This window comes from Xyrauchen texanus, chromosome 43 (assembly GCF_025860055.1).
Source record: "Xyrauchen texanus isolate HMW12.3.18 chromosome 43, RBS_HiC_50CHRs, whole genome shotgun sequence".
Classification (NCBI taxonomy): domain Eukaryota; kingdom Metazoa; phylum Chordata; class Actinopteri; order Cypriniformes; family Catostomidae; genus Xyrauchen; species Xyrauchen texanus.
In genome coordinates, this window is record NC_068318.1 from 31,190,661 (window position 1) to 31,215,264 (window position 24,604).

At 42.0% G+C, this 24,604-nt stretch overlaps 1 protein-coding gene across 1 annotated transcript in view; it reads right to left on the bottom strand.

Moving 5' to 3' along the window:
- Window positions 1-941: 941 nt before the first annotated feature.
- The window catches only part of LOC127635564 (myosin-IIIb-like), a 36,692-nt gene continuing 13,029 nt past the window's right edge, over window positions 942-24,604 (bottom strand). The window contains exons 9-30 of the mRNA XM_052115675.1: window positions 23,975-24,083; window positions 23,732-23,848; window positions 22,900-23,000; window positions 22,623-22,709; window positions 19,842-19,907; window positions 16,466-16,579; window positions 16,167-16,278; window positions 14,918-14,961; window positions 14,268-14,330; window positions 13,960-14,079; window positions 10,990-11,075; window positions 10,855-10,902; window positions 8,440-8,487; window positions 8,138-8,229; window positions 7,137-7,280; window positions 6,794-6,921; window positions 5,660-5,859; window positions 5,474-5,563; window positions 4,916-5,081; window positions 3,646-3,966; window positions 2,137-2,206; window positions 942-1,895 (exon numbers count right to left, since the gene is read on the bottom strand). Coding sequence (XP_051971635.1) covers window positions 1,888-1,895; window positions 2,137-2,206; window positions 3,646-3,966; window positions 4,916-5,081; window positions 5,474-5,563; window positions 5,660-5,859; window positions 6,794-6,921; window positions 7,137-7,280; window positions 8,138-8,229; window positions 8,440-8,487; window positions 10,855-10,902; window positions 10,990-11,075; window positions 13,960-14,079; window positions 14,268-14,330; window positions 14,918-14,961; window positions 16,167-16,278; window positions 16,466-16,579; window positions 19,842-19,907; window positions 22,623-22,709; window positions 22,900-23,000; window positions 23,732-23,848; window positions 23,975-24,083 — 2,334 coding nt within the window. The 3' untranslated portion in view covers window positions 942-1,887. The remainder of the gene's footprint in view (window positions 1,896-2,136; window positions 2,207-3,645; window positions 3,967-4,915; window positions 5,082-5,473; window positions 5,564-5,659; window positions 5,860-6,793; window positions 6,922-7,136; window positions 7,281-8,137; window positions 8,230-8,439; window positions 8,488-10,854; window positions 10,903-10,989; window positions 11,076-13,959; window positions 14,080-14,267; window positions 14,331-14,917; window positions 14,962-16,166; window positions 16,279-16,465; window positions 16,580-19,841; window positions 19,908-22,622; window positions 22,710-22,899; window positions 23,001-23,731; window positions 23,849-23,974; window positions 24,084-24,604) is intronic.

Sequence of the window (24,604 nt, forward strand, 5' to 3'; positions counted from 1 at the left end):
TATTTAATCAAGCTCAAAATACAGCTCGTTCTGGATTCATGGTTAGAAGTGACGTGTCGGTTAGAAGTGACGTAACAGCGTTTGCATATGACCGCCTCCAGCACAAGATAACTACGCTTTAAGCGCAAGACAACTACGTACGCTCATTTCGTATCGCCGTCGCCTCACAAGTGTTCAGTCGATGGACAGCGAGCTCTGACAGAGACTACTTGTGCACAGGAAAATTACGATGCCACACAGATGTGCTGTTCCTGGCTGTGGTCAAACAAAACCTCTGAATAAGCTGCCGAAAGATCCAGACGTCAGGGAAAAATGGATGCAGTTTATTTTTTGCGGACGTTCCAGTCACGGCAGTGTTAACTTAAGCGTTTGTTCTGTACATTTTAAGGATGACTGTTTTGAGAACAAATCTCAATATGATGCTGGCTTTGCCAGAAAACTGTTGCTCAAAGATAAGTCCGTGCCGACTATTCTGGGAACAACGACGACGCAAACTGTAAGTAATCTATTTTAAACTTTAAACTACTTTTTAAAGCGCAATTTCATTCATTATGAATAATCACAGTGTTTTTACTTAGTTTACTTGCATATTGTTCTGGCTGGAGGCGTCAATAATTGATACATAGGCACTGACGTTAGCCAATCATAACAGTGGGCGTTAACACTGAAGTCTTAAATGGAAAACGCCCCCAAAACAGACTGTTTGAATCAGAGGATGAGAAACAGGGTGGGAAAAGGTCAGAAATCACTAGATTTTAAAAGTTTTTCTTAAAAAAAAATATATTAATACTATAATTGCACCTAAGGGAACATAATAATACAATAAAAAAAACCATGTCATGACCCCTTTAACATTGTAGGGTGGTTGAGTACACACACTGCCGACTCACATTTATGTACAAACACCATGTAAAAGTGAATTTGGCATAATAGCTCCCCTTTAATTGAACTTTCATTCTGGTGTTCATTCTCAATGCATTTTTGAATACAGAACGATCTTATATAGGCTACTACATATTACAAATATATAAATTGAATGCAAACTATCCTTCAGTAATTTGAAGAGGAATCCACATTGCTGCTTGCAGCTATATTTAGTATTATTATTATTCTGCTTCTCCTTACACCCCAATATCTGAAAAAGTCACCGGTCAAATTCTTTTAAATTTGGCACATTGATACTACAGGCCAACGGGAACCCCCACACCAAGAATGACCCACATTCGCCCTTAGGGGGGCGCTACACTGCTATAATGATTTGCCATTTTGAGGACGAATCTGCATTGCTGCTTGCAGCTATATTTTGATTTATTATTTAAGTGATTCATCATATAAATCCTGGAGCAGAGAGGCGTGCAATGTATGAAATAATAAAATTTAATCACTTACCTAGAAACATCAAGAACAAAATGTACATGTTAAATAAAATTTCAACCAATAAAAAAGTTTGATTTCCTTCTGTGAAAGAAATTATATACGTTAGGTATATTAGAACATTATTATTTATGTATAAAATACTTCACATGTGCTTATGAGACTGTTTTTCAGGCAGAAGACAATATCTCTTTGTTCATACTGCTAAGGGTCCGATCATGTGACAACTTGTTTGTTCAAGGATATACAATACATCCCTAACAAACATCTAATCACATGAGCAATCACATATAACCTGTTAACAACCTATATAAGCCACAGGAGCTTCTCGCCCCGGCCAGGTGGTATGAATAAAGCGTCCTGTCCTGTAATGTGTTTGGAACACTCTCACCCATGTGAATTCCAGGTGGAGAATTTCCATGACACTTCATGTCATTAAAATGTCCATTTACATAAGTAAAAAAACAAAAAATGGCAGCATCAAAAACATCTGGAGTTTCATTCTCCGATGTGTTATGCATCTGAAACATAAAAATACATTTGATTACAATGAACAGAGGCAAAAGTGGCGAGGTATTTCAAAAGAACAGCTCACTTAAAAATGAGAATTTAGTCATCATGCAATGTTATTAATATTAATCTACTATTAAATCTCATTTGCACTCTCGATCAACTCAAATACTGCATTTCTGTCAATGAGAAACATTAAGGGTGAGTAAATTAAACTAACAAAGATTCATTCAATACTCTCGTAATATTCACCTGTCCTCTTCCAAGAAGTCAAGGGTTTGTTGGAGGAGACTTCGATTTGATCTTGGCTCTGCTGGACGTGCTGTGAAAACAATTGAGGCAACATGAAAGGCAAAACAGGCCACGTAATTCCATTTTAGCTCACTTTGAAAATGTTCTACACTTTGGTCTGAACAAGACCAAACAGCATACATTAAACTGCCAGTGCACAGACACCTGACGTTTAACTAGCTACAAGAACGAGCATTCACAATAAAACATAAACGTGTACGTTTTCGTTTTAAAAACGCATCTTTTTAGCAAAATATTTGCCTTCCGTCCACACTCAGACGCCGTTTTTGTCCAGCGAAAACTAAGGCTACGTCCCGCCTAAACGTTTCATCCACACTGCCGTTTTCAAACGTTTTTCAAAAGTTGCTCGTCCACACTGAAACGTATGAAAACGCTCAAATCCTCTTCGCAGGTGAAAACAATGCAAGAAACGTGGCTATGCGTCATTTCCATGTATGGTCCGAAACATGTCCTGGTGCTCCGTCGCCGGACAGCAGTAACGTGTAAGAAAAATATCCATATTTATAACTTTCCTAAACTATTATCACTGGCTTCCGGTAACGGCCGTCCACGCGTACACTAGAGAGTCGAGTTCTGGCATATGACGTAGGTGTAGCGTAAGCTCCGGTGAGAAGTGACGAACGCGGAAGCGCAGAGGATAGAGCAAAACAAAACACCGGTCACGAATTACAAGACGGCAATGAGGATTTTTAAAGAAAAATGACGGAGGATTTCAATATAAAAGATGAGAAGAGGAGATTGAGTTTGTTTGAACCAAAGTACACCGAGCAGGAACTCCAGGAGATGGAGGACCTGCATCAGCGGCACAAAACAACTAATCTGGTAGACGGAGAGTTCGGGAGACGTGGTGGTGCTCATGCAGGAAATGCCAGGTAATGCCAACCAAGGTTGAGAGTGTTTGCTGCCATGAATGGACGATTGGAACGACTGGATAGTTGCACGAACGCACCATTTTAAGACTAATACAAATCTACAGTATGGCTAAAACAAGTCACTACTTTCGCCGTTTTCCTTTGATGTAAACAACTCGCGCTTCCGCGTTCGTCACTTCTCACCGGAGCCAACGTCATACGCCAGAACTCGACTCTCTTGAGAACGCGTGGAGTTATAAATATGGATATTATTCTTACACAAACGCATCGCTTCAGAAGGCCTTTATTAACCCCCTGGAGCCGTATGATGACTTTTATGATGGATGGATGCACTTTTTTGGGCTTCAAAATCTAAGGTACCATTCACTCCCATTATAAAGCTCGGAAGAGCCGGATATTTTTTTATATAACTCTGATTGTGTTTGGCTGAAAGAAGAAAGTCATATACACCTAGGATGGCTTGAGGGTGAGTCAATTATGGGATAACTTACCCTTTAAGTTTAGGAAATTGTTAATATCACTATTGATAACATCAATAAATTTGATGTTTATGTGTCTAAACATAAATGACCCGTACCTGTTGGATTTCCCTCATGGCCAAACGTATGGACGAGTACAGCCGGGGGAACGGTCTGCTCGCATGGTCCTCACGTTCCATCTCTGTGGCCTCAACCAGTCGCCGCCTGTCAGATATGCGTTTCAGCACGGGGGGTTTGTGGTGCTCTGGGCTTGAGTTTTGCCCCGGGGGCAGGAACAGTCTCTGCATCTGCAGATGTACTTTATTTAATTCAGTTCCCATTTCCTGATCGGCCTCTTCAGCAGATACACTGCTCTTCTCCACTGATGCAGATGATGTCAGAGCTTTGAGCTCCTCGTAGTCAGACTCCTGCTCACACATCTGTGTGGTAGACAAACAAACAACCAATCTCTAGCATTATTATACACAATATTCAGCATTATATATAGTAGATTAATAGGGCACTATCTTATTAAACCTCTGTAAACTTCAATTTTCTCTCGTGCAGTCAGAGCAGATCATTGCGTGCTTCAAATGGACATTTGATCCATCACGCTGAAAAGTTGCGTCTCTCTCCTGCTGCCATGGTGATCACAGGCAACCATGAGTAAACCTCAACCCATCACCTCTGACCAGCCCTAACTAGTAGGTGGCGATATCCACGAAGAATGCAAATTGCCAAAAAACAGATGAACAAGAATGTGAAAGTGAAAGTGGAGATTTATAGTAAAAACGGACGTAAATATTGATCTTTTTCTAACTCACACCTATCATAGTGCTTAAGAAGACATGGATTAAACCACTGGAGCCGTATGGATTACTTTTATGCTGCCTTTATGTGATTTTTGGACCTTGAAATTTCTGTCCACCATTCACTTGCATTGTATGGAGCTACAGGGCTGAAATATTCTTCTAAAAATCTTCATTTGTGTTCTGCAGATCAAAAGAAAGTCACACATCTGGGATGACATGACAGTGCATAAATGATGAGAGAATTGTAATATTTGGGTAACTGTCCCTTTAAGCCCACATCCTCACCAATCAGTATGCGGTTATGGAGAGAAGTTTTTGAAATGCTCCGTTTTCAGTGGAAGAAAATGCTTTTCTATTGCTGTTTTCAAACTAAAATGTATGGACGTGTTCTCCGAAGTCTCCGATAAGAAATACGGTTTTTAATGATCGCATTATTTCTTCTTTAAGACAGAATAATAACCAAAACATTCATCTCTAACCTATGAAGGTGAATAGACTACTGCTTTACGATACCAATATTGCACATCGTCAACAAAGTAATGAAAATGCCTTGGTAAAAGAGTAAACTGTGACTCACCTGACCGCAGGGTACCGTGAGCAGCTCCAGAAAGGGCTTGATGCCCACGTGAGCATGGTACTGGATCAAGCCTATCACAGACGAATGGGCCCGATCCTCCCCGCGAATGACGTACTTCCCATTAGTCTGCATCTCAATCATGTAGTGACGACAGCGATTAGCACCCCTGTTACGATGAATCAGACAAGTTTACAGACATGAAAATAAACAAGTATCTAACGGTTTGGAATGACATGAGGGTGAATGATAATGACAGATTAACTGTTTAATGGTTGCGCAAGGGGGCGTTCAGACCAAATGCGTTCTTACACATTGTAATGAACAAAAAGGAATGCACGAGTCTCGGGATGTGTTTTTAAATTGATACGCCGTCTTAAAAACGTGGCGCTCCAAAAACGTTTTAGTAGTTTGAAGATATGTTTACTGTTTTTGCATCATACTTGTTGACATGTTTACATAGAGAAACAACAGACAAACAGCTCAAATGGCACCTAATAGAGTTGGTTGATTTTGAGATATATAGCTCTATGTTTTGGCATTACATTGGGTGGCACGTACCTGTAGGTGAGAATGTAGCCTTCCCGACTTTGACCAACACGTACCAAGAAGCAGCCAAGAGGTTTGTCAATTAAGAGATCCTCTGCTTGTCTAAGAAACCAAAGGTACATTGATTGATGATATGAGGAACAGTCATGTGACTATGTTCGATTTGCACCTCCGATGTGACGTTTCACTCAGTCTAACCTTCGTGAGATCATGCCGTGAAACCAGCTGGGGAAGCTTCCGTCTCGGGTCAGCTTACGGACCTGCGTCTCCTTAAACCAGCGGATGGTGTTGGTCTTCTTCAGGCGTTTCTCTTTAATACGCTCTTCATCTATCGTCTGAAGCACCTGAGAAACATCCAGATGAACCTTCTCATTCAGCTCATTATCAAACGGAGACGCCTGTGCGGAAAACAAGAAGAATATTATTTGTATACGAGTGCAACACTTAAAAGTCAAGAGATATTATTTGTCATATTTTAAAGAGACGATGCAACAAATCTAGAACAGGATTCATTACTTCCTCACTGACATTTCATGAGATGCAACTGGCTGTCAAACACATATTAAGCTACACAAAGGTATTTTCCCAGGCACTAATAAATGCACAACTTGCATCAACTCAAATCATACTGTTCATGTGTTAAACTTTCTATAGTTTACTTCCATGTTGCTGCTTCCTCAAATAGCAGTCAAATGTAAATCCAGTCAATCAGTGAAATATCAGCAGCATCTTGAGTAAGAAATAGCATGTAAAATATACGGGATACTGAATATGCACCATTGTTGCATAGAAAATCAACGTGATATAGTAGTCACTTGTCTTGTGATAAACAAAGGAACTTATATCCTGTAATATTAAACTTAAATAGATACAAAATAATCATAAAAACGATTTATGGAAGCCAGCGCTGGACTGGTAATCCTGGCTCACCGGGCATTTTCCCGGTTGGCCGAAGCACTTTGGGGCCGATCAGGGGTGGACTGGGACATCGGAAGAACCGAGCGGGCCGGTGGGTCAGCCGCGAAACGGGCCGCAATAAGCTAAAATGTGCCGCCGCATTATGTAGAACGGACCACAATACATCGCCGTGATATGCAGAAAAGAGCATACGATAGATGGAGAAAGACAGACAGATAGAGAGATTCTATTCACGCCCCAAATTTAGAAAACTAAATTTAAGACTTCTTGTAAAATATTTAATATATTTAAGACTTTTAATGCCGTTAAATTTTAAAAAGTACATTTATGACTTTTTAAGGACCCGCGGGTACCCTGTGCAGTATTTCATGAAATGGTTCACTGAATAAATTGCAAATAAAAATATTTTCACACCTCAAAAAGCTTGCTGCGTGGGAATGGTACCGGTGCCAGTTGTGGTGCTTTGGTGATGCTACCCGGTCCAGAGCGAGGTTTGGGCTGCGGCATCATCCTTGGCGAGGGCACCGGTAGAGATTCAGGGCCTGAAAATAAAACACACAAAACACTTTAACACAATAGTCCTCCACATGCTCTTCAGTAATACAAGATAACTGCTGAGTAAAGCTAAAGAGAGATAGCCGCAATATGTCAGTTTGGATTTACCGTAATAATGAGCTTGAGTTCAAAAAATCAAAGTTTTTGTTGAATAGCGACTACGCTAATTGCAACGAAAAGTGAACGTAGTGTTATTTCTTACGCAGATTCTCCTGCTCGACTTCCAGTCGTCTCTTCATCTCCTGCACTAGCTGTTGTCTCTCCTTCTCCTCCCTCTCTCGCTTAGCCTGTCGCCGTAACGCCGCTAGAGCCAGATACTTCCGTCTGCAGATCCATGCATGGTAATCTACACCAGACAAGGCATTCGAGATGTATTCTATGCATGCATAATAAAGTAGCAAAAGTAATGGGAAATACCGTTACATCAGCTCTGGCGATTGCCCACAAAATCTCTGCACATCAGGACTTCAAATTCAAATAAAAGAAAAAAGATTCCGAAAGCAGATTCCGTCTGGCCTTGCCAATTACTGACGGTATTCCAATTGGAATCTACCTGAAATGTAGCGTCAAGGTTGGCCTCATTTGCATATAGAAGTCTTAAAGGTACAGTAGCTAAGGCCCTGTCCATACCAGTACATTTTCGTTTGAAATTACATTTAGTTGCATTAAAAGGAATATTCTGGGTGCAGTACAAGTCAATCTCAATCAAAAGCACTGGTCGTCCCTCCTTTTGTTTAAAAAAAGCAAAAATGGAGATGAGGCACTTACAATGCAATTCAATGGGGTACGTTTTTGGAGGGTTTAAAAGGCAGAAATGTGAAGCTTATCATTTTATAAAAGCACTTACATTAATTCTTCTGTTAAAACTCATGTATTATTTGAGCTGTAAAGTTGTTTAAATGATCGTTTAAATGTTTTAGTGTTTTATGGCCTTATGGCGTGAAGTTGTAAAATTGGAAACAACTTACAAGGAACTTTGAATAACATTATAAGTGGTAGAAGTCGATCAATAGTGTATTTTGCAGATACCGATAACTAAGGTGGTGGGAAAGGCAGATAACTGAATAAATGACCGAAAGTTTTTAAAATAAAAAAAAAATATTTGGTTCATAAGGTGGGACTTTTAAGTATAAACAAGCCCGAAACACTTCAGGGACTCTTATTTTGAAAAAATAAAATAAAACACGTTTAATTGCCACTCACTCTTTTGAATGACAAGCGCTGCCCGTCCCAGTCGCTCCAGCAGATGTGCCAACTCCTCCTGGTGCCGGTATTTAAAAAACAAACGTGACGATCTGAGAGAGCAATGAAAGAGAAATGATGATACCGACCATTAAAAGTTTTAAGTATCTAATTTAATGGTTCAACTGAAGGAGCATCTCAAGTGGGACATTGTGTCAGATACTGTGAAAGATTTTCCAAACACTACGATTGTTTATTAAAATCCTTTTACAGTTTAAGCGCATGATTTATAGTGAAACACGTTGTATGAAGATTGAACTTACCCACACTTCCAACCAGACAGCTCAGTGTTGTCGAGGATGGACATACAACTAAAAACAGGCAAAAATATCAATTTAACCTCACAATCGGCACATTACATCATGAATAGACAGTTGAGGTGCACTCAGATATTTTTAGGTCTGCCCCCTAATGTTAGTCGATGAGAAGAGTCTTGGTCGACCAAGTTTTGATTGGTCTGTTGGTCGCAGGAGACAGATAAACACGGGTATTAGCGCTGGTTGGATGCTAGGTGGTACTATGGGGTAATTTTTGTTAAGCAGGGTTAGGGTTAAGCCTACACAATAAAGCAAGACACATTGAATTCAAACTTTGAACTTTATTTATTGTAACTAAAAATTAAAATTAAACTGAAAATAAATAAATATGTGCCATTAAAATGTGTTGTTCAACTATTTGAAAGATGGCTTTACAACATTTGTGAACATCTCTCTGGCAAAGAAACGACTTCATCCGTGCATTCTCTACCGGACGGGTATTTCGTTTGTTTTATTCCCTCCTTCACGATATACAAGTATTATATATATATATTTATATATTAGGACTGGGGGAATTGATGCGTTAATCATTTCAAATGAATCGCAAAGATTCATTGTTATTAATAATGTGGGACTTTTAAGTAGAAACAAGCCTGAAACACATCAGGGACTCTTATTTTGAAATTATGAAAAAAAACTATGGGCAACTACCGCCATCGATTTTTGCCTTTACCGCTAGTTCTAAAAAGCAACTATAGGCACGATTAATCGGTAAAACCAAATGTTAGTCGATGAGAAGAGTCTTGGTCGACCAAGTTTTGATTGGTCGGATGGTTGAAGGAAACAGACGAACACAGGTATTAGCACTGGTTGGATGCTAGGTGGTACTATGGGGTTAGCAGGGTTAGCGTTAAGCCTACGCAATAAAGCAGACACGTTGAATTCAAACTTTGAACTTTCTTTTTTATTTATTTTAACAATTTAAATTAAATTGAAAATAAATAAATAAATAAGAGCAATTAAAATGTGTGTTATTCAACTATTTGAAAGATGGTTTTACAACATTTGTGAACATCTCTCTTGCAAAGAAACGACTTCATCCGTGCATTCTCTACTGGACGGGTATTTGGTTATCCGGGAAAATACATAATGTGTGTGAATATATTAGTTTTGTTCCCTCCTTCATGATATACAAGTATTTATATATATATATTAGGACTGGGGGAATTTACGCTTTAATCATTTCAAATGAATCGCAAAGATAAATGCGTTATAATGTGGGACTTTTAAGTATAAACAAGCCTGAAACACATCAGGGACTCTTATTTTGAAATGGTGAAATTATGAAAAAACTATCGGCAACTACCGCCATCGATTTTTGCCTTAACCGCTAGTTCTAAAAAGCAACTATCAGCACAGATTAATCAGTAAAACCAAATGTTAGTCATTGAGAAGAGTCTTGGTCAACAAAGTTTTGATTGGTCACAGATAAACAAAACTCCACAGGAAACAGACGAACTCCGGTATTAGCGCTGGTTGGTAGTGGCAATAGGTGATCGCACATGCTCCATCTCTCTCACTCTCTCTCACTCTCTCTCACACACACACACACACACACACACACACACACACACACACACACACACACACACACACACACACACACACACACACACATCTATCCTTGTTTATCCAATAACTTGTTAGATACAGCACAAGCCGTGATACTATTTCTGAAGTGAACATTTTGAATTACTAACGACGCATCATTTGTTTTGAACCAGCAACGGTCGGTGGCGTAATAAAGTAGTTCCAAGCACAAATGCGTTTTTATGACCGTACTTGGTTTTTCCTAATTTTTTTAAATGTACTTGTTCATTGAACTGTTGTATATAAGCAATATCACACTCACAATCATGCTATATGGCTCTATATCAGCACTGCTGTGATTACCTACGGCACTCGACCTGTGTCCGAATCACAGCAGTGCTGATATAGGGCCATATCACACTCTTGCTCGTGTGATATTGCATAAATACGTATATAATACAGATTTTAATTCAGTTTGAAATAAATTGCATTATTGTGGCAGATGAAATAAAGCATTGAATAAACAATCCAAAAAGTGGCTTAAGAACTCAATATATTGTTTAATTCTCATATAACTGAACAAGTATACAGCTGACAGCAATCTGTTTTGAAAATCTGTCCTTTTATTATTTGTAATACTTTACCCTGTGCAATATTAAACCTAATCATGTCAGTTCTTTGTATGGTTGTACCTGTCCTCAGTAATCAACTAGTCGGTTGTTGGACGACTACTTGACCATCGTGACGCATCATTAAGGTTTTCTTTAAATAGCAAGTTTCAAACCCTTTAAAGCAGCTTTAAAACACCCATAAGATATCTGTTGTTCAAACCTTTCCTTGTTCGCCGGCAAATCAGGTTTCAGCAGCAGAATGGTGTACCTATAGGACAGAGATGTTAGTTTATGCTGCAGGGAATGTGACGTGCATGAACTGCAGGAGTTTCAGTTGTCCCGTCTACACACGCACCTCTCTGCAAACTCCCTGAAAGTCGGACGCCACGAGAAACCATCTCGCCGGATGCGGATCGTTTCCAATAAGCCGTTATACCTCAGCTGTGGAAGACAATAAACAGCAGATCATACAGTACATTTGATAAAATGAGATTGCAGAACAAGCAACAGAAGTTTTCACTTCTGGGCAAGTATCCAGGAGGTGTCAGTGTTGCACAAACGTCTAGTTTTCTAGTTTCTCCCCCAGCCAGCAAATCTCCTTTTTGGGAGTCTGTCTCGACTCCACTAGCGGGTGCGCGCACCTCACGAGCGAGCGCGTACGGGGCGTTATACAGTGTCTGTCCCGGTTCAAACTGGGGAAAACAATTCTTCTGAAGTGGTTTCAGAAAGCATTGGGATTTATGGCGGCGACATCCATTAGGTCTCTTACACATGAGACCTCTTCAGAGTTGGCTGAAGCATTGCATGCCACGACACGCGCATCACTGTATCCCGCTACTCTATAGCTGCTTTAGCACCATGGACAGCTCCTGCCTTTTACCAGCGAGTTGTCGCACTGGGGCAAGTTGTCAGGCAGGAAGTGATGAATACGGTGCTTCTAACACAGGTTGGGGGGCGGTTTGCGACGGATGCCCAACTTTCGGCATCGGGACAGGGATGCATGGCACAGCAACCGCCTAGAGCTATCGGCTGTATTTCTAGCCTTAAAGGCTTTTCAGTCAGAAATAGTGAACTGTCATGTCCTGCTTCGCTCAGACAACATGACAGTTGTGACATATATAAACCGCCATGGCGGAATTCATTCACCGCCACTGTTGAGACTGACACGTCGCCTCCTTTTTGGAGCGAGTATAATCTCATCTCCCTGAGTGCAAACATATGTCCCAGGCCTCCTGAATTACGGCACGGACCTACTGTCACGCCAAGGGGTGATACCGGGCGAATGGAGACCTCACCCTCAAACTGTATTGAGGATTTGGGAAATATTCGGCAAACCGGAAATCGATCTAGTTGCCTCAGTGGGGAATACCCACTGTCCTCTCTGGTACTCCAAGTCACAAGCCCCACTGGGAGTGGACGCAATGGCACACAAATGGCCGGCGAAATGTGTCAAAACAGACACGTTCAGTCATGAACACCCTTTTACAGGCCAGAGCGCCGTCCACGAGACGCCTCTACACGCTAAAATGGAAGGATTCACAGATTGATGACTCTCACATGGCAAGGACCCTGTGAACTGCCCCATACATGAAATCCTCATATTTCTTCAGGAGCATTAAGACGCAGGACTCACTCCATCAATGCTCAAAGTGTACGTGGCAACTATATCTGCGTATCACGCACATGAAGCCGGCGTCTCTATAGGCAAGCATGATTTAATCATAAAGTTCCTTATAGGAGCAAGACGCTTAAACCCACCTCGGCCAGCTACAGTCCCAACTTTGGACTCAACTGTAGGTCTAAATCCTCTCGCTGGCGGATGGTACGCCTCGCCGCGATCTTTGGGAACAGAAGGGGTCCATGGCAGCTGTTCTCCCACTCAAGGCGGTTGGAAGTGAGCCCCTCCCTGTTTGCAGTCAGCGTCTTAAACTCCCTTTGAGCCTTTGGACCCTGCTGATTTATGCATGCTCTCCGTTAAGACCGCATTACTGCTAGCCTCAGTAAAACGGGCTTACATGCACTATCAATTCATTTCTGGAGTTTGGCCAACGATTTTCAAGAGCCACAGTCAAACCCAGAAAAGGCTATGTGCCTAAGGTCCTAAGCACGCCCTTCAGAGTGCAGGTGGTTCACCTTTAGGCCTCCTTCCCTCCTCCATTTAATTCAGATGAAGAACAATGCCCTGTGCGGGCACTACACGCATACATTAAGCGTACACGACAGTTCAGACTGTCTGATCAGCTCTTTGTATGCCATGGTGGATGCACAAAAGGAATGTCCATCTCCAAGCAAAGACTTTCTCACTGGATAGTTGATGCAATTGCCCTGGCTTACGAGTCGCAGGGTAAGACTTGCCCAATTGGTGTTAAAGCACACTCAGCTAGAGTGTGCTTTAACACACTCTAGCTGAGATATATATACTTGCGCGCCTCCCTTTTGGGACGAGCTCCCCATCTATTACACAACCGCCTGCATTAGGCCGTTGTAATTTACTACAAGTCACAAGCACTTACATTAAAAATAAACTCCCTTCCCGACAGGGTTCGTGGAAGGGTTAATTGATACTATATGACTATAGTTCATACTGTATATTCATCCTGAGTGCTCCCCTCCTGGCCCAACACGAGGGTCACTCATTACGGCATACTCATGTCGGTTGCCGTCCCACGAGACTGCAGCGTCATACTTCCTTACTGGGAGGTTATGTCATGTAGTGCGGCATGATGGGATACTGTTCCCCATATGCGTTGCGTACATAACATCGGTTCCCTGAGACGAAGCGAATGAGACATTGCGAACGCTAGACACACTACCAGACTCCGAGGTACGAGCGATGCGCTCCTCAGTTAGAAAGTCACCTGCTTTTACAGCAGACAGCTTCGCGCCAAAACGGGCGGAGCTCTGACACCACAGCCAATATATTTAGAATATTGGCGTTATTGTAGAGAGGTTTCAACTAGGTCCTGTGTAAGGCACCCCGTAAGTGTTTCCTTTGTCTCAGGGAACCGAGGTTACGTACGTAACCGAGACGATAACACATCATCTGGCCATGTGACTTAACAACTTTTTATACAGACATCACAGGTCATGAGGTAAAAATGACATCAATACGACTAAACAGAAACTTGCCTAACATCAATAAATGACCAAGCTCAGAACTGTATTTTTAAAGACTACAATGGTTGTCCAATTCGGGAAGCAGTTCATTTAAACTTGACCGGACGCCAGGAAAAAGTGAGAATGCTTTTGGCTCCTCCGTGGAATGTAAACTGGGCCAAATACAGAGCTGAAAACCAGCCGAGACCTCCCATTGGCTGTGAATTACCTGATCCATGACCAGTTCGCTGTCCAGTTGATCGGGCCGTTTGCTCCTGTTGGGTTTGATGCATCGGACGAAGTGCGGACTGGCGGCAAACATCTTCTCTATTAGAACAGCCAGAGAATGCTGTCCAGAACATATCACTTTAAATTTCAAATCAAAGGAAGCAACACAATAGGCACATTAAACTAAAGTATCTTATATTTCTGATATATGTAAAGCCTTTAACTAAATAGTTGTACAAACACACAATTACATTTGATCGTATTATAAAGCTACTCATAATGCATGTGCATGCACAGAGCATTGTTTACCTTAAATTGCGACCCGACAGACTGCTTCCTGGTCGAGTTGAAGTTGTCGTCTGCAACTTGAAACTAAAATTGGCACAATGTAAAGAGACCTGCGTGATGTTGCACCCCATATAATTACAGTAAATAATCATCAAAACTATTTCATTTGTTTGTGCTGATTTGTGCCGCAAAAATTAACGTTTGTGCTGGTTTGGTGTTTGAGATATTAAGCATTCGTTTTTGGGCTGTGTGACGTCACTCTCCACCCTTAAAAGACCCTAACCCTAACCCTAATGTAATACGAGTAGGGCTGCACAATTAATCTAAAAAATATTCAAGATTACAATTACAGCTGCCATAATTAACTCAATCGTGAAATATGTCAATTACAGCAGTCTATGTAGCTCAACTCGTTACTTTTACTCGCTACTCGTTTTATATTAACGTGTGTTTTTCAGTGGTGTAAGTCTAATTTATTAAAAATTGTAATAACAGCTTTGTTTTTAGTGCTTATAAGGAACCAATGTGAAGTTAAATAAATAATAATATAAATAATACAATACGGCATGCATTTAATCCACCCCAAAATAATATTTAAATAGTATAATAAATTAAACTGGAGTTTCAAATGAATAAATAAAATAAATAAATGAATGTATATACAAATATACCTTTGCTTTCCGTGGCATTAGCGTCCCCGTTCTGGAAATCGTGGCTGAAAATAAGAAACGTCACAACCAACTAGCATTAAATAACGCATTTTAATATTTAACATTCTCTGACGCTCGATGCTAAAGTGACAATCACAACCCATATGCAAATGACTTCACTTGATTGTCGCAGTTCAAGCCTTTATATCTCCAATCTAATCCCAGTAATAATTATTTGAATATCTGTGTGACAGGGCGGAGGGCGGGGCCGGGTTGTGCTAATCCTTATCGGGCTAATCAAGCCTCCGAGAGGGATAAAGGCCGTCTCCGGGCGGTGGTGCGACAGAGAGAGAACGTTTACGGGCAGCTGTCCGTCCTGTGTGTGTGTGTGTTTGTGAAGCCGGTTCTCTCCTTTTCCTTTCCATTGTTCCCTTTACACTGGTGCCGAAAACCTGGGAGGGATACGCCGTAGTGGAGGTCTTGCCGCTACCATCCACCCCAAGGAAGTAGCCGTTCCGCAAAGCCGTCTCAGACCCCGCCGCGTTTCAGCGGCTGGTAGGGTTCTCCTCCGACCTTGGCAGCTCCCCTGACCACTCCAGGCAGTCGGTTAGGAGCCCCTTCTCCCCTCACGGTTGTCAGCTGTTCCTCCGCTTCCACGAGGGGAGAAGAGGCTCCTAACCGAACACCTGGAGCGGTCAGGGCAGCTGCCAAGGTCGGAGGAGGACCTTACCAGCCGCTAAAACGCGGCAGGGTCTGAAACTTCCGACTGCGAACGGGGAGGGGCTCACTGGCGACCGCCTGGAGTGGGAGAACCACTGCCAGGGGCGATGGGGAGACTCCTTCTCTTCCCCTAGAACGCGACAAGGCGTTCCGTCCACCAGGGGCTGGAGGACTGCCTCCGATCCGCCCGGGGAGGCGCGGCTGCTCCGTTGGGGTAGATGGTAGAGGCAAGAACTCCACTACGGCGTATCCCTCCTCCTTCCCGGGTCTTCGGCACCAGTGTAAAGGGATTAAGGGAAATGAGGAGGCGAGAAACGGCTTGACAATATGAATAATAGTTTAATGAAGAAATAAACCAAAAAACACAAACACACACATAGGATGGACAGCTGCCCGTAAACATTCTCTCTCTGTCGCACCACCGTCCGCAGTCGGACTTTATCCCTCTCGGAGGCTTGATTAGCCCGATAAGGATTAGCACAACCCGGCCCCGCCCTCCGCCCTGCCACAGTCTGAAATCACAATGTGGATGAATAATCGTTTGACACACCTGCGAACAGAACGCTGAGCAGTGGAGTGACGCTGTTAATGAAGAGCTCCCGAATGTTGGCTGGAATCGTGTCTCTGTTTTTCTCAAGAAAACCACTTGCATTGTATTGCACCTGAATAAACCACAAAAACACACATTCATCCAGTAATAATGCACACATTAAATATAAACACAGTCGTTTAATTATTAACAAGTATAACAATAAGGTGCATTACATACTTTGATGACTAATCTAATTTAAGTCTATATGAATCCTGTTAGTCTCTCCCAGTGATGATGTTGTTCATTTGCAGACTCACCTTCCCAGCGTAGTGCACAATAGTGAAGAGAGGGGTGTGGTTTCGCACGACCTCAAAGTTGGGAGCAGCTTTAAACTTGCTGTTTAACTTGTCAACAAAATCTCTGTCAGTGGCCTGTGGGTGCAAAAATGGCACATGACCTTAATGTTTTAATGAACGCTCATTTGGTTAACAATTTGTTTGCAGGAAACATCAATGATTTGACTGAACTGCTTGGCATTAACCATAGCGTCACAGACTAGAGTGAATGACACGTACAGATTTGAATTAATGCGCCCTAAATCAACATACTTTGAAAATGGAAACATGTCAGGATTATACTATTTTCTGTGGATGTTCTACATGCATATCATCCTCAACCAGGGCTGGACTAAGAAGAGAAATCGGCCCGGGATTTTACATGGAAACTGGCCCAATTTGGGGGGGTGGGTGTTGGGGTGTTCACTGTCCTTTTCAGCGTGGCACCGTTTTGTGGTCCACTCTGCATAACACGCCGGCTCATTTTAGCTTATCGCGGCCCAGTCAGCACGTTTCGCGCCCGACCCACCGGCCCGCTCGGTTCTCCCGATTGCCATTCTGCCCCTGATCGGCCCCAAAGTGCGTCCGCCCACCAGGAAAATGCCCGGTATGCCAGATTACCAGTCCAGCCCAGTTCACGACGTTCTCCATCGCCTAGTGATAGACCAATATAGTAGTCAGACCGATTAATCGGACGATATTTGGCTATTTTGAGACAGCCTCGAAAATGGATAGGACACATTTTCTAATATTCTTGTCCTCGTGGTGGCGTGGTTACTCACCTCAATCCGGGTGGCGGAAGACGAATCTCAGTTGCCTCCACGTCTGAGACCGTCAATCCGCGCATCTGATCATGTGACTCATTGTGCATGACACCGTGGAGACTCGCAGCATGTGGAGACTCATGCTACTCTCCACGATCCACACACAACTTTCTACACGCCCCACTGAGAGAACCACTAATCACCACCACAAGGAGGTTACCCCACGTGACTCTACCCTCCCTAGCAACCGGGCCAATTTGGTTGCTTGGGAGACATACAAGTTTGAGCCAATGGATGGATCCGCTGATGTAAGATGAAGTAGGCTAAAATGTAACATTTCACACAGATTTTATTTTTTTTCTTGTTAGCCTGGCAGAAAAATGTTTGGGGACCCCTGCTCTAGACATCGGTATCAATACGGTTGCTTTTTTTTTTAGTCAAAGAAAAGAGGTGAAGAATATGGTGCCAAAGCTGCAACAAACTTAAGTGAAATAAATATGAATTTTAAGGAAATTAATGTAGGCAAATGTTAATGCTTGCATGCAAACTCAAATAGTACACAACTAAGAGTTCAGTGGTGTCAAGACACACCTTTATGACTTTGAACTATACTGGTGGCCTCTTTTGTTACACATTTAAAAGTATATACTTCCCCATCAACTACAAACTGCATACTATTAATGCACAGTGTACACTACTATTCAAAGTTATAGAAACTGATGCTTATCTTCACCAAAGATGCATTAAACTGATCAACAACGCTGCCAAAAGTTGCAACTTATTATTACTGTTTGAGTGTTTTATATTGTTATTTATTTTAAATGTTGTTATGTTCATCAGTGACGGCAAAGCCCAGTTTGTAGAGGTCAATGTAATGTAAATGTAATGCTCAAGAAATCATTCTAATGTGCTGATTTGGGACTTGAGAAACTCGTTAGAAAATGACAATGAACACATTCCAGTTGCTAAAGTAGGTCTCCCAAGCAACCAAATTGACGCAGCACGTCTGGTCTTTAATGAACCTAAGAGAGCACATGTTACACCACTCTTTGTCTCTCTCCACTGGCTGCCGGTTCATGCACGTATTAAATTCAAGGCCCTGATGCTGGCATATAAAACAGTCACTGGGTCTGCTCCAGCATAACTAAAAACATTTATGCAGAGCTACGTTCCCACCAGAAGCCTGCGGTCGGCTAAGGAACGTCGCCTTGTCGTACCAAAACAAAGAGGCACCAAAACACTTTCCCGGACCTTCAGTTTCATCATACCACGGTGGTGGAATGACCTTCCCAACTCGATCCGGGAAGCTAACTCACTCTCTATCTTCAAAAAACTGCTAAAAACACATATTTTCCAAAAGCACTTAACCAGTCACTTAAAATAAAATGAAATAATTTACATTTCTTGTTGCACTTAAATCTGTTTTGTATACTATTCTGATGATAGTGAAACTTTGTAATATGGCACTTTTTGTACCACTGTCTCCCTAAGATGATTCGCTGATGTTCTTCCTCTTTTGTAAGTCACTTTGGATAAAAGCGTCTGCCAAATGAATAAATGTAAATGTAAATGTAAAGTATTGTGCACACTTGCACATGCAATAAAATAAAGAAAGAAAAGAGGATGCTGGGTTGATTGCATAACTGAAATGTGCAAACGGCGAAATAAAAATAAATGAACATTTCTTACAAGCCGCCTTTGCCTTGCATAAATAACCAAAAGGAAACATTTCTCCTGAAGTTCATCAGTCTACTGTTATTCTGAGAGATGAAGGCTATTCCATTCACTACTGTTTAGAAAGAAGAAATCAAACTGGAGCAAACTTGACGGAAGTGGACGGCCCAGACGCACAGCAACAACAGGACAAGTACATCAAAGTCACGTGTCCTAAACTAGCAGCTTCATTGGCCAGTACATGCCAAACAGTTGCATGTGGGGGCACGCCCAATTCCCAATGCACTCCAAGTCCTCGTGGTGGCGTAGGACGACAAACCTCCACGTCTGAGACCGCCAATCCGTGCATCTTATCACGTGGCCTGTTGAGCGCGTTACCGCGGAGACATAGCGCGTGTGGTGGCTTCACGCTATTCTCCACAGCATCAACGCACAACTCGCCACGCGCCCCACCGAGAGCATTATAGCGACCACAAGGAGGTTAACCCAACATGACTCCACCCTCCCTAGCAACCGGGCCAAATTGGTTGCTTATGAAGCCCGACTGGTGTCACTCAGCACGCTCTGGATTCAAACTCACGATTCCAGGTTTGATAGTCAGCGTCATCTGGTCAATACTCGCTGAGATACCCAAGCCCCCCTCAAACACTTGCATAGTTCTTGGATGAAAGTTTGAAGGATGCAGCTTTTAATAAAAAATATTATAAACATCTTTACTGAAATTCTTGATCAATTGAATGCATCTCTGGTGAACAGAAGCATCCAAGCATGCACTTTTAAATGGTAGTGTATATTGTATGTTGGGGTTTTATGAAACCATTAAGGAACTACAATTATAGAGTTGGATGTGATGGATATGGAGACAGAAATGTTACTTTACTTACAGTTTCCCAAAGCTACACCCAATGGTCTCCACTCACCTGAGGAAAGGTGCTTTGTTCATCTAACAGAGAGAGAATCCCGATGGGTTTAGTAAGGAAGAGATGCTGAAATACAGAAACAAACGCTGGCATGAGTGACTGAATTATCTCGCTGAACAGTAAATTGCAGCATTATGCCGGGTGAATGAGATTTATGTTCAAGTCTAGTGCAAATGTGCTGCTTTAAAAACAGACGGCTGCTGCAAACGGTCATATTTACAGACCAGAACAGCCCAAGAGTCTCATGTAAAGAAATAACACAGCTTTAAAACACTCTAACATGATAAAAACTGCTTAACCCTTTAAGCTCTTAAGGTGTTTTTAAAGATTCCCTATTTCAGTGGCATGCCAAAAATTAAAGGCTTTTTTACTCTACAAAAATAAAACATTTAAAATTCATTTTTGTATCATTTTAAAGACAACTTTTCAATTTTTTTTAATAAAATAGATCATGATAAAATATGAGACTCTCAGCCTAAGAAACGGCTGAAAAAAAAAATATCACAAAATAATAATAATACCTTATTTTTCTATATCTCAGGGTATAAATAAAGTGGCTCCGAAAAACTGCTTTGTTTTGATCTCAATCATGCCACTTGTACAGGGTTGCTGCAGACTTTTTAAAATAAAATTTAAGACTTTAAATAAAAATTAAGACTTTTGTTGTATCGTTTAAGATATTTAAGATTTAAGAATCCGCGGGAACCCTGTTGTTTTACGGAGTAAAATTTTGTGTTTATACGACAAAGCAATCAAAAGTTATAACATTACATATATTATTTATCCTAGTGTCCAAAAACGCCTCCAAGTGTCTAAAAGCCTCACCAAAAAAATATAATTGTCAATTACACATGCAAACACAACAATGTCTAAAGCTATGCTCTCTCCAAAGCATGCAGGCATGAGTAATGAGATCTCTTTCGGTTTCATTCTGTGCCATTTGAGTCATCATTGAGTCTGTGTCATGTATTTGGCGCCAACTCCTGGTGGCCATATGTAATTAAAGTGAACAATCCTCTCTATCCATATATGGATGAATTCCACCTCTGGTTTCAGCGATCTGAATCCTAAAGCTGCGTTCACACTGCCAGCTACTTTGTTGCTGCATGTTGCCGGTGGCTGGTGGTTCGGTCGCTAGTTGTGTGTATGGAGAGACAGTACTGTTTCTTTATAATTCATATTATTATTAAAATATTAGGATCACGTGAGCGCTCTAGCATCTTCTCTCATATTGGCTGTCACTCACGTAAGTCGCTCTTCGTTTGCATAAAGTATGTTGCATCGCTGGACACGCCTACATCCAGTCACCAATGGTCACCATCGCTCGTGTTGCCGGAGGTCGCCAGCTCTCGTTGAAAATCGTTTTGTCGCTGCATGTCCCTAGCAGTGTGAACACAGCTTAAGATGACTGGTTTAGCGTTCAATGACGCTGGACACTCAACCACATCATTTCTGTTGAAGTGATCTGATCCAGGAAAGCAAGAAAGAAAACGCGTTTTTAGCCAGATAGCACGTTAAGAGCCGTGTGGACTGTGGAAGTGTGTGGATGTGTAAGGTTGTGTGTGTGCTTGTTTTAACGGGAATCCCCTCCTCTAAGTATTTATATGTGATATTTTAAGTTGTTTATTTTTCCGGAAGTTATAAGCGAAAACGCGGCATATAAGCAGCACCTGCTTACATGTAACACGTATGTCAAAGACATATACTTAGCTATTACTTGCTATATTTTTGTCTGCGTGTAAAGCAAATATGCTGGTTGCATTCTACTCTTTGAGAACTTTCCAATGACATATGACACATGGCTATTTGATCAGTCTGATATTTTTACCGATTACAATAATATTGTGGAGCGGAGGGGGGCGGGGCCGGGTCGGAATATCGCACGCCCGGTCCCCAATCGGCCTGATGAGGCGCGCGAGGGATAAAGGCGGCCGGTGACGATGGTTCGAGAGAGAGAGAATTACGGGCATGTCCGTCATGTGTGTGTTTGTGCTTTTGGTTTAAGTTTTCATTAAATATTATTTATGTTGACAAGCCGGTTCTCGCCTCCTCCTTGCCCATCATTTAACTGTGTTACATTGGTGCCGAAAGCCCGGGAAGGAGGAGGGATGCCCGTTGCAGAGTCCTCGACACTGCCGTCCACCCAGGGGAGCGCCGCTGCCATCTGCCGGGTGACGGAGTAGCCCGACCGCCCAGATGCGGGGAACGGCCGCCTTTATCCCTCGCGCGCCTCATCAGGCCGATTGGGGACCGGGCGCACGATATTCCGACCCGGCACCGCCCCCCTCCACTCCACAAATATGTATAGTGCAAAATTATTAATAAATTATCAAAGCGGAAAACATTTGATTTGAATTTCAAAACACTTTAGTTTTGGTCAGAATGCATCCATGCATTGTAAAGTACTATCTATTTCCAAAAGAACAACAATATTTTGACATCAAGTATTTTCTTTTAAAACGGATAAACGTTCTGAATCTACGATACTAAGATTCGAGAGAAATTCTGTTTGTAGGTTGTTGCTTTGGCATCTGTTAACTTATAATAGGATCCTATTGAGATAAAACCAAGTTGAAGGATTTGGGTCAGGACGCACGCAGCATTTTTGAGAGAGATTCTCCAAGCTACGTGCCTTAGCGTCAGCACTTCCTGTATTTAGGATTTACCACACAACCGTCTGCCCAACTCAGAGCTCGGGTGTATTTTTGGAGTCAGAGAGAAGCCAGAAATTGGAAGAAAGTTGGAGAGAGTTCAAGAAAACAGAAATGAAATGTTCTGTACCAGTATGGGTTTGTTGTCCTTGTATGTTATGGTCTCCCATGTGATGCCTTCCTCTTTATACTCATTCTGTTCCATCAGAAAAATGTGCTAGAGGGAAATCACATGGAAAACGTGATCATTTGAATCACGGAATGCCAAACACGACCGTTGATTATTCCGCTCTCAGGCAGATGCATTTCCAAGAAGTAAATAGAAACATTTAAACTCTGATGAAGAATGTTTTAGTTCGATTTAGAAACCATTTCTTACAGTGTAACCAGCACCAATCAACACTTACATGGTTAAAGAAATACTGGAGTTGTTCATTGGCAAGATTAATGCAGAGCTGCTCAAACCGGTTCACAGCGAAGTTTTCAAAACCAAAGATATCTAGGATTCCTGTAAATAGTGAAAGAGCAAATCTTATATCTTGTGTAAGCTTGTCTTTGGCTTCATCCCAAAACTCAATTGAAAGAAACTAATTTTAGATGGATAAATGCAATCAAACATCCATTTTAAGATTACGAGCATTGACCTTTAACCATGCACAGTTCCAAAGTCATTTTGTTTTCTCCCATTTTGGAATGTCCAATTCCCAATGCACTCTAAGTCCTCATGGTGGCGTAGTGACTCGCCTCAATCCGGGTGGCGGAGGACGAATCTCAGTTGCCTCCGCGTCTGAGACGTCAATCCACGCATCTCATCACGTGGCTTGTTGAGCACGTTACCGTGGAGACATAGAGCGTGTGGAGGCCCACGCCATCCAACGCGGCATCTACGCACGACTCACCACGAGCCCCACATTATAGCGACCACGAGGAGGTTACCCCATGTGACTCAACCCTCCCTAGCAACCGGGCCAATTTGGTTGCTTAGGAGACCTGACTGGAGTCACTCAGCACGCCCTGGGATTTGAACTTGCGAACTCCAGGGGTGTTAGCCAGCGCCTGTACTCGCTGTGCTACCCAAGCCCCAGTGCATATGTTGTTAAATAAGTGTTTATTTATGTGCATCCATTTCTACTTTGAAATTGAATTATTTATAATATACTGGCAATCCAGATATCATCATCTGCCCATACTGGTCTGCCACGTGTATTCTCAAATTATTGAATAAACTAGTTAATTTACCAATTTCACGGAGTTCAACATCACGGTCTACTCTTGGTGCGAGCTGTTCGTTGATTTTACTGACGATCCATCCGAACACTCGACCGTACGCCAATTTAGCGATGGAGTCCCTGGCATCTGAAATTATAATCATGAGTTTCATTTTAAAACCAGCTGCGTGTAAAACAGTATCACATATGTGATGTGAGGGTGTTTAAGGAAGCAAGTGTGTCAAGTGAAAGTGTGTTAAGGGTGTCGTCGTACCCTCAGCCTGCTGCTGGTTGTGCAGGCGTTGGATGGCCTCTCCTCGTGTCATTGACGTGGTGCAGGTCAAACTCTTCAATAAGTCCTCTTCCTGAACACCAAACTGATCCTGGTTACAAACAACGACAGCCACGTTTATGAGTGGCACAAAATTCCCAGTCAACATCCTTGCTGGTCCTTGAACATCATTTCAATCAGCCAGATTAGATTTGAGGATTTTAAGGTTACAAGAGTTTTTCAGGTTCAATACAAGTGAGGCACTTACAATGGAAGTGAACGGGGCCAAAATCTCTAACTAATTGCGTTCGGATGGTTCTGCCATACAAAGCAGCACTAAAAAGAAACAAACCCTGCCAATCTGAAAGAACAATGAATAACGAAATGTGACAAGTCAACCGAGACATAAATATCATGGGTTTAGATACTGGGGAGTGGATTAAACAGTAGGGCAGTAGAAGTGACGCTGGGACTTTAAACAACCATTTGTCTCTTGAAAACCTGAAGCCTGTTGTGAACAATCGGCTTGTTAGTGCCTCTTGAAAAAGAAAGCATTACTTTTACTAATAGCTCATGCAAATACATTTTTGCCTGGCAGACAATAAAATGGGTGAAAAAATACTATTGATTTAC